General features: G+C 43.8%; 1 protein-coding gene across 3 annotated transcripts in view; it reads left to right on the forward strand.

Moving 5' to 3' along the window:
* Window positions 1–3,989, forward strand: part of LOC124041926 (enhancer of polycomb homolog 1-like) — a 47,508-nt gene extending 43,519 nt beyond the window's left edge. For all 3 annotated transcript variants that reach the window (XM_046360105.1, XM_046360103.1, XM_046360106.1), the window contains 4 exons: window positions 1,119–1,243; window positions 1,422–1,563; window positions 1,932–2,304; window positions 2,589–3,989. In XM_046360105.1, coding sequence (XP_046216061.1) covers window positions 1,119–1,243; window positions 1,422–1,563; window positions 1,932–2,304; window positions 2,589–2,661 — 713 coding nt within the window. In that variant the 3' untranslated portion in view covers window positions 2,662–3,989. The remainder of the gene's footprint in view (window positions 1–1,118; window positions 1,244–1,421; window positions 1,564–1,931; window positions 2,305–2,588) is intronic.
* Window positions 3,990–10,830: the final 6,841 nt, after the last annotated feature.

The raw sequence follows: 10,830 nt of genomic DNA on the forward strand, positions 1-10,830 counted from the left end.
TAATTTTTTTGATACCTTAAGGAGTCTTAAATTTCAAAATTAAATATAAATAATCCTTGGTATGACCATCTTAAAACAATTCCTTATGTTAGTGGCTAATATTGTGTTGATTCTAAGCTTTCAACTGCAAAACTTTGCATGACATTTTGTTTTAGGCAGAACACATTGGAGTAGGATTCTATTACACTGACAGTCATGACTCTACACAGTACACTACACAGATCGGTGTCGTAACCAATCAGAGTTGCAGTTGACCTATATGCAAATAGACCATTGCCATAATATATCTTTGCCAGTCACTTTGAACTAGACTGTTTACAGTATGAGCAGTCGTGAGTAGATGCAGCTCTCGCTTTCAAAACAAGCGCATGTAGTGATTTGGGCACATTTGTTCATATCCTTTACTAGTTAGGGAGTTAAAGGCCCAGTTATAGCTCATTTGTAGTGAGCAATGGGGTAGTGATTGCTTCTTACAAGAGTCCAGAACACAGAACATGTACATTTTCTAGACCTATGTGAAAAAGTGAGTTGGGTAAAGAGCTTTTTTTGTTCTTCAACCGGCAGTGTTGTATTTTGAGACTGGCTTGAACAAGCGAAGTAGCCAAAGGGCACAGGGGTAGCATCATTTCTGATTTCTTTGAAATAATGGTATGGGAATACTAATGCATTTTATTTTGTAAAGTGGTTTCTTGCATCAAACAACACATTTTCAGTCACCTTGTCTGAAGGACGAGTGGATAAACCGGTTAATGTCAAGCCCTGCATGGTTTTTATTTCAAAAGTCTCATGGAATATAGGTCTACATTGGCTGCTAGTATAGGCTGAGTGATAGAACACCTATTTCCATGTTATGGGATGCATTCCCCATTTGTTTTTGTAGGTCTACATTATGATCATCCACAGTAGCCTACTTGACCAATGTCTGAAACTAACTTAAAGCTGGTTCAACCTCCGTGTTCACAGTAAACGCACGCTGGAAGTTGCACAGAATTTTCACAACATTCAAGTTTGTGCTCAGCAGACCTGAAATTTGCACAGTGACAAAAAGATTGGACGGAAAATTGGTTGCACCCCATATTGAAGTGACCGGTTCTCTTTTCTCTCTCCGTTTCCTGCAGCTTTCACCGCCCAACAATACCAGCAGCATCAGGAGCAGCTGGCCTTGATGCAGAAACAGCAGCTTGAGCAGATCCAACAGCAGCAACAAGCCAACAGCGCCTCCTCCACTGCCAACAGCACACAGGTTAGCCTGCTCTCTGACCTGGGCTGTTCAGTATTCGATTACTGATCTAGGAGGGACCTGATCCTAGATCTGCACTCCTACTCTTGAGATCCATGTTACATATAGCTCCATTCTCTGTCCATCTCAGGTTGTCTCTTCAGTTTTGTGTTAATAAGTTCTTGTTGTCCTCCTCTTCCAGGTTTTGGTCTCCAAGATGTTAGATTCTGCCAGTGCCCAGTTTGCTGCAACTGCCCTGGTGACCACAGACCAGCTGCTGGCCTTGAAGACTAAGGATGAGGAAGGGCCGGGGTGTGGGGTCAACGGGGTCCTTTCACCCTCAGGTAACATTGACTGTACCAAAGCGTTTGTATTAAAAGAAGAATTTGAAAGAAAAGAGAAACTCGCACATTGATTTTGTAGGTATTACTTTGGACTTTGTAAACTGACCAATGCCATAAGGCCGGTATGTAGCCAAAGTCAATCTGGTAAAGTTAGTGTGCAAGTTTCTTTTTCTTTCAACATATCATCAAATAATTCCCACTCACCTGCAACAAGTAATCTCAGACGTGCAAGTGCTTTTCCAATTAAATGCAGAGCTTTCACAGAAGCAAACAAAAGGTTGGAACTGATCAAAGGGGATACTGCTTGTATAGCTTCAGCGAGAACCATGCACACTTAATGATTTGTGTTCTGTTCTCCCTTCCAACAGGTGTCTACAAGGGCTTGAACCTCACTAGCACAGCATCTCTGTCGCCTGCTGCCCCCACCTCCACCCCTAGCCCTCTGACCACCACTACCCCCTCCTCCCCCTTCCTCTTGCCCAGCACTTTCAACAACGGCACCCCCCACACCAATGCTGCCAAGTCCACCGCCACTCAGGTCCTGATGGGGAACAACAACAATCTCCGTCTGAGCATGTCCTCACTCGGGGGTCCTGCTGGGGGGGCCCTCACCAAGCGCCACATACCCCGGACACTAAGCCACGCCCACGTCGCTGTGTCGTCATCTGCCTTAAAGCTGTCCGCTAACTGTCAAATGCCCAAGGTCTCCACAAACACCCCGTCAATGGACATTGTGCCAAGGTGAGGGGAGGAGGGGGTGTGTGCCTGTCACAAATGGCACCCTAATCCCTTCATAGTGCACTAATGACCGGGGCTCTGATAGAGCTGTAGTATACTACAGAGGGAATAGAGTCCTTTTGGGACACAGTGTAGAGAAATGGACCATTACTCAGTGTTCAGATCACCGTGGCTTAAACTGCTGCTTCAAGAATATTACCTACCTACCTGAGTCAATAATGAATGTAGATACTGTTGAGCAGTCTTTGATTTTGATTTGTTCATATTTTCTCTCCACCTGCATCCAGGGAAAATCAGGATCAAGACAAGCCAGCACTAAACAGCATATCGGACAACACAGTGGCCATGGAGGTCACGTAGCCTCCGAACACAGGCAGGACTAAGGGCTCAGCCGGGAACTCATTTAGGTGCTATGCATCGTAGAGTTGTGAATGCAAGGAAGGGGCAGTGGTATGCGCACACACAGCATGCAACACTGTCTCCATGGCAACTGTTGGGACTTAATTGCAATGCTTGTCTTTTTCTCTTTTTTTTTTTACTGTTAAGAAATATCAACGTCTGTAAATTATGAATATGGCAATTGTATGTACAGTAGTGCATATTTGTAATACCCTACCACCCTTGTATATAACATTACTTGAATACAGAAATTGTTCATTTGTGATGTTTTGCACTTGGGATTAAACATCTTCAAAAGACAAACTGCAAGTGGTGTGAGGAGTTATACAACAGTGTCGTCACGTCAGTGCATGGTGTGGAACCTGCTGTTATCTATTTATTGTGCAGTGTTTAGGGGGAAAAAAATCAGTTTGTTTTTGTTTTAATTAGTTATTTTTTTGTAAACTCTTCCCTCATTGCTTCCCGTGCTGTAGTCGATGTGTTTAGGTAGCTATGAACTTCTCTGTATTTTGTGTATTGTGAACATAACCAGGCGGTCCTCTCACAGATTCCTGGTTGTTGGTTCATTGTATCATGGAAACAAATGGTGACATGCATTCATACAGAGTTGGTGGCTGTGGATTTAAGGCATCAGTTTGTCAGTCGGTGGGTAATCGGTTGCTTAAGAACTTCCATTTTTAATTGTTTTTGAGACAAGTAACAAAATGAGGATGAAGTTTCTTCTCAGAAGTCACTGCTGTCTGACTTATCTAAGCACTAGTTTGTTTGGGTTAATGCTGCTTTTATGATTTAGCTCTGGTTTGTTGTCGGATTACCTGTGTTTAAGATGCCTTCCCCAATTATTTTGTGAATGTTTTTATATTTTTGTAACCCCCCCTACTGTTTTTTTGATGATTGTATGCTCCTTAATGAAACTTCATTATTTTGTTACTTGTTGATGAAATATAAGGGAGAAAAATGCAGTAACTGTTTGACTACATGTATATCATTCCAGTTTATACATAAGGAAAAATGTATAAAAATGTCTTTGCTTTTAGAATAATTCTCCTGAAGGCTGCCAGGCCGAGGTAAACAACACGTATCGGGTGCCTTCCTCTTGGAAATACAAGCTCTCTTCTGTGAAGAGTACGGTACTTAGCAAGGCTACTGGTTAGTTTTTGTACCACAATCTAAATGCCCATTCCAGTGGCATCAATCGATCCATGAGGTTTTTTCTTTGAGACCCTCTAAATGAATGAGAAAATCCTCCTGAATTGTCACAAATAAAACCCAGGGCATTGTTTGGACCAGCATGTCTTGTTTTTTTGTCTCAAATTCACATTGTCCCATGTGTTCATGGTAGGGTGAAGTTACCCTAGACACTGATCTTGGTTTAGTTTTGCATTTCCCCCACTAATGGTTAAGGTTTGGATTGGGGTAGAGGAAGCTGATTCTAGATCTGTATCTAGGGGAACCCTCACTCCAGATCCTAGGAGATGCAGGGTTGTATTCATTTTGCAACCGAAAACAATGTCTCATTGGACAAGTTCTGGTGTTTTGGTCGGTTTTCTTATGTTTGATATTCAAGTGCGACCCTGAGCTTAGTGGTGATGGTTAATCTAAACTCCAGTTTAATAGAGATTTGTTGGAACTGGTGATGACAACCCTGTCTAGTAAACAATGTCTTACCAGGCCTCAAGCCGACTAGGTGAAGAATCTGTGCCCTTGAGCAAGGCACCGAACCCTGATTGCTCCTGTAAGTCACTGGGTAAGAGCATCTGCTAAATGACTAAAACCATTTTTCCCAAACTTGATCCTAGGGACCCATGGGGCTTTTGGCTCTGGTCAGAAGTGGTGGTGTCTAAAACATTAGGAACATCTTCCTAATATGGAGTTGCACCCCCTTTTGCTCTAAGAACAGCTTTGATTTGTCGGGCATGGACTCTACAAGGTGTCAAACGTTCCACAGGGATGATGGCCCATGTTGACGCTAATGCTTCCCACAGTTGTGTCAAGTGGGCTGGATGTTCATTGGGTGGTGGACTTTATTTAATTTGGAAAGTCAGTTAAGAGAGAATTCTTATTTACAATGACTGCCTGCGGGACTGGGATTAAAAACACAAATCAAGACAACACAATACTACATAGAGAGACCGAAGACGACAACCTAACAATCAGCAACACAGCATGGTAGCAGCACAAAACATGGTACAAACATTACTGGGCACAGACAACTGCACAAAGGACAAGAAGGTAGAGACAATACATCACACAAAGCAGCCACAACTGTCAGTAATTGAGTCATTTACAACTGCGACCTGTCCAAGATAAAGCAAAGCAGTGTGACAACAGAGTAACACATGGAATAAACAGACATACAGTCAATAATACAATAGACAGTCTATATACAGTGTTTGCAAATGAGGTAAGATAAGGGGAGTGATGCAATAAGTAGGCCATAGTGGCAAAATTATTACAGTATAGCATTAAACACTGGGGTGATAGATGTGCAGAAGATGAGTGTGCAAGGAGCGGTACTGGGGTGCAAAGGAGCAAAATAATTAACAATATGGGGATGAGGTAGTTGGGTGTGCTATTTACAGATTGGCTGTGTACAGGTACAGTGATTGGTAAGCTGCTCTGACAGCTGATGCTTAAAGTTAGATAGGGAGATGTGATTTTTGCAATTCGTTCCAGTTATTGGCAGCAGAGAACTGTAAGGAAAGGCGGCCAAAGGAAGTGTTGGCTTTGGGGATGACCAGTGAAATATACCTGCTGGTGTGCGTGCTATGGGTGGGATTTGTTATGATGACCAGTGAGCTGAGGTAAGGCGGGGCTTTACCTAGCAAAGACTTATAGGTCACCTGGAGCCAGTGGGTTTGGCAACGAATATGTAGTGAGGGCCAGCCAACGAGAGCATACAGGTCGCAGTGGTGGGTAGTATATGGGGCTTTGGTGACAAAACGGATGGCACTGTGATAGACTGCATCCAATTTGCTGAGTACAGTGTTGGAGGCTATTTTGTAAATTACATAGCCGAAGTCAAGGATCGGTAGGGTAGTCAGTTTTACGAGGGTATGGCAACATGAGTGAAGGAGACTTTGATGCAAAATAGGAAGCTGATTCTAGATTTCATTTTGGATTGGAGATGCTTAATGTGAGTCTGGAAGGAGAGTTTAAAATCTAACCAGACACCTAGGTATTTGTAGTTGTCCACATATTCTAAGTCAGAACCGTCCAGGGTAGTGATGCTAGTCGGGCGGGAGGGTGCGGGCAGCAATCGGTTGAAGAGCATGCACTTCGTTTTACTTGCATTTAAAAGCAGTTGGAGGTCTCAGAACGGAGTGTTGTATGGCATTGAAGCTTGTTTGGTGTTTTGTTAGCACAGTGTCCAAAGAAGGGCCCGATTTATACAGAATGGTGTTGTTTGCGTAGAGGTGGATCAGAGAATCACCAGCAGCAAGAGCGACATCATTGATATATACAGAGAAAAAAGTAGTTGAAGCACGTTTCGCAGTGATTATAGCCTCGAGTCTAGTTATGACGCTTCAAGCTTGGCATACCTGTATTTGGGGAGATCTTCTCAAACTATGCCAGGTTGGATGGGGAGCGTCGCTGCACAGCTATTTTCAAGTCTACAGAGATGTTCGATTGGGTTCAAGTCTGGGCTCTTGCTGGGCCACTCAAGGACATTCAGAGGCTTGTCCTGAAGCCACTCCTGTGTTGTCTTGGCTGTGTGCTTAGGGTCATTGTCCTGTAGGAAGGTGAACCTTCGCCCCAGTCTGAGGTCTTGAGCTCTCTGGAGCAGGTTTTCATCAAGGATCTCTCTGTATTTTGCTCCGTTCATCTTTGCCTCGATCCTAACTAGTCACCCAGTCCCTGCCGCTGAAAAACATCTGCTGCGACCACCATGCTTCGCCGTAGGGATCCTATTGGCCAGGTGCCTCGTTTCCTCCAGACGTGACGCTTGGCATTCAGGCCAAGGAGTTCCATTTTGGTTTCATCAAACGTTAAGTGCCGTTTTGGCAAACTCCAAGCGGGCTGTCATGCCTTTTAGTGAAGAGTGTCTTCTTTCTGGCTACTCTACCATAAAGGCCTGATTGGTGGAGTGCTGCAGAGATGGGTGTCCTTCTGGAAGGATCTCCACAGAGGAACTCTGGAGCTCTGTCAGAGAGACCATCGGGTTCTTGGTCACTTCCCTGACCAAGGGCCTTCTCCCATGATTGCGCAGATTGGCCTGATGGCCAGCTCTAGGAAGAGTCTTGGTGGTTCCAAACTTCTTCAATTTATGAATGATGGAGGCCACTGTGTTCTTGGGGACCTTCAATGCTGCAGAATGTTTTTGGTACCCATCCCCAGATATGTGCATTGACACAATCCTGTCTCTGAGCTCTATGGACAATTCCTTTGACCTCAATGGCTTGGTTTTTGCTCTGGTGGACTCCTATCAAGTTGTAAAAACATCAAGGATGATCAATGGAAACAGGATGCACCTGAGGTAAATTGAGTCTCATAGCAAAGGGTCTGAATACTTACATAAATAAGGTATTTACATTTTTTATAAATTTGCTAAAATGACTACAAAACAGTTTTTGCTTTGTCATTACGCGGTAATATGTGTAGATTGATGAGGGAAAAATGTATTCAATCCATTTTAGAATAAGGCTGTAACAAGTGAAGGGGTCTGAATACTTTCTGAATATACTGTACCACATGTGAACACTACATAAACACATGCACACAAAACAAAGCCTGTGAGCTGAGGTAACAGACACTTATGGTCTCCTAGAGGTCTAGAGGTCTTCACAGATCCATCTACACCCGAATACCCAAGACTCTATCCAGGATTTGAGATGGTCCGGATCCAGAATTCTAAATATAATGTCATGGGTCTGGGTCAGACCTGATTGTCTCAGGTATGTCATTTTAACTGACTTGTCCAGAAGGACCGGTACAAATCCGAACCAGGCTTCTGTTGTTAGGCGCACGCACACACACACATGCACGTCAGAAATTTACATATCAAATTTATTTATAAAGCCCTTCTTACATAAGCTGGTGTCACATTGTGCTGTACAGAAACCCAGCCACGTTTCATCTTCAATGCCCTTGCTGATGGAAGGAGGCTTTCACTCAAAATCTCACAATACATGGCCCCATTCACTCTTTCCTTTACACGGACCAGTCGTCCTGGTCCCTTTGCAGAAAAACAGCCCCAAAGCATGATGTTTCCACCCCCATGCTTCACAGTAGGTATGGTGTTCTTAGTATGCAACTCAGCATTCTTTGTCCTCCAAACACGACGAGTTGAGTTTTTACCAAAAAGCTCTATTTTGGTTTCATCTGACCATATGACATTCTCCCAATCTTCTTCTGGATCATCCAAATGCTCTCTAGTAAACTTGCTTGTTTGTAGGTGACCAAATACTTATTTTCCACCATAATTTGCAAATATATTCATTAAAAATCCTACGATGTGATTTTCTGGATTTTTTTTCTCATTTTGTCTGTCATAGTTGAAATGTACCTATGATGAAGGCCTCTCTCATCTTTTTAAGTGGGAGAAAGTTGAAAACAGCAGGTCTGGGACTGGTAGAACGTCCGGTGAACAGGTCAGGGTTCCATAGCCGCAGGCAGAACAGTTGAAACATACACCTTAGCCAAATACATTTAAACTCAGTTTTTCACAATTCCTGACATTTAATCCAAGTAAGTATTCCCTGTTTTAGGTCAGTTAGGTTCACCACTTTATTTTAAGAAAGTGCAATGTCAGAATATTAGTAGAGATAATTATTTATTCCAGATTTTATTTCTTTCATCACATTCCCAGTGGGTCAGAAGTTTACATACACTCAACTAGTATTTGGTAGCATTGCCTTTAAATTGTTTAACTTGGGTCAAACGTTTTGGGAAGCCTTCCACAAGCTTCCTACAATAAGTTGGGTGAATGTTGGCCCTTCCTACTGACAGAGCTGGTGTAACTGAGTCAGGTTTGTAGGCCTCCTTGCTCACACATGCTTTTTTCAGTTCTGCCCACAAATTTGTGACAGGATTGAGGTCAGGGCTTTGTGATGGCCACTCCAATACCTTGACTTTGTTGTCCTTAAGCCATTTTTCCACAACTTTGGAAGCATGCTTGGGGTCATTGTCCATTCGGAAGACCCATTTGCGACCAAGCTTCAACTTCCTGACTGATGTCTTGAGATGTGGCTTCAATATATCCACATAATTTTCCTCCTCATTTTGCCATCTATTTTGTGAAGTGCACCAGTCCCTACTGCAGCAAAGCACCCCCACAACATGATGCTGCCACCCCCGTGCTTCACGGTTGGGATGGTGTTCTTCGGCTTGCAAGCCTCCCCCTTTCCCCGCAACATAATGATGGTCATTATGACAAACAGTTCTATTTTTGTTTCATTTCCCCAAAAAGTATGATCTTCGTCCCCATTTTTTTTTTTCACCTTTATTTAATCAGGTAGGCTAGTTGAGAACAAGTTCTCATTTGCAACTGCGACCTGGCCAAGATAAAGCATAGCAGTGTGAACAGACAACACAGAGTTACACATGGAGTAAACAATTAACAAGTCAATAACACAGTAGAAAAAAAGGGGAGACTATATACATTGTGTGCAAAAGGCATGAGGTAGGCGAATAATTACAATTTTACAGATTAACACTGGAGTGATAAATGATCAGATGGTCATGTACAGGTAGAGATATTGGTGTGCAAAAGAGCAGAAAAGTAAAAAAATAAAAACAGTATGGGGATGAGGTAGGTAAAAATGGGTGGGCTATTTACCGATAGACTATGTACAGCTGCAGCGATCGGTTAGCTGCTCAGATAGCAGATGTTTGAAGTTGGTGAGGGAGATAAAAGTCTCCAACTTCAGCGATTTTTGCAATTCGTTCCAGTCACAGGCAGCAGAGAACTGGAACGAAAGGCGGCCAAATGAGGTGTTGCTTTAGGGGTGATCAGTGAGATACACCTGCTGGAGCTCGTGCTACGGATGGGTGTTGCCATCGTGACCAGTGAACTGAGATAAGGCGGAGCTTTACCTAGCATTGACTAGTAGATGACCTGGAGCCAGTGGGTCTGGCGACGAATATGTAGCGAGGGCCAGCCGACTAGAGCATACAAGTCGCAGTGGTGGGTGGTATAAGGTGCTTTAGTGACAAAACAGATGGCACTGTGATAAACTGCATCCAGTTTGCTGAGTAGAGTGTTGGAAGCAATTTTGTACATGACATCGCCGAAGTCGAGGATCGGTAGGATAGTCAGTTTTACTAGGGTAAGTTTGGCGGCGTGAGTGAAGGAGGCTTCGTTGCGGAATAGAAAGCCGACTCTTGATTTGATTTTCAATTGGAGATGTTTGATATGAGTCTGGAAGGAGAGTTTACAGTCTAGCCAGACACCTGGGTACTTATAGATGTCCACATATTCAAGGTTGGAACCATCCAGGGTGGTGATGCTGGTCAGGCGTGCGGGTGCAGGCAGCGAACGGTTGAAAAGCATGCATTTGGTTTTACTAGCGTTTAAGAGCATTTGGAGGCCACGGAAGGAGTGTTGTATGGCATTGAAGCTTGTTTGGAGGTTAGATAGCAGTGTCCAAGGACGCCTGCAGCAACATCATTGATATATACAGAAAAAAGAGTCGGCCTGAGGATTGAACCCTGTGGCACCCCCATAGAGACTGCCAGAGGACGGGACAGCATGCCCTACGATTTGACACACTGAACTCTGTCTGCAAAGTAATTGGTGAACCAGGCAAGGCAGTCATCCGAAAAACCGAGGCTACTGAGTCTGCCGATAAGAATATGGTGATTGACCGAGTCGAAAGCCTTGGCAAGGTCGATGAAGACGGCTGCACAGTACTGTCTTTTATCGATGGCGGTTATGATATCGTTTAGTACCTTGAGCGTGGCTGAGGTGCACCCGTGACCGGCTCGGAAACCAGATTGCACAGCGGAGAAGGTACGGTGGGATTCGAGATGGTCAGTGACCTGTTTGTTTACATTTACATTACATTTAAGTCATTTAGCAGTGTTGACTTGGCTTTCGAAGACCTTAGATAGGCATGGCAGGATGGATATAGGTCTTTAACAGTTTGGGTCCAGGGTGTCTCCACCTTTGAAGAGGGGGATGACTGCGGT

The sequence above is a fragment of the Oncorhynchus gorbuscha genome, linkage group LG08 (assembly GCF_021184085.1).
Source record: "Oncorhynchus gorbuscha isolate QuinsamMale2020 ecotype Even-year linkage group LG08, OgorEven_v1.0, whole genome shotgun sequence".
NCBI lineage: Eukaryota > Metazoa > Chordata > Actinopteri > Salmoniformes > Salmonidae > Oncorhynchus > Oncorhynchus gorbuscha.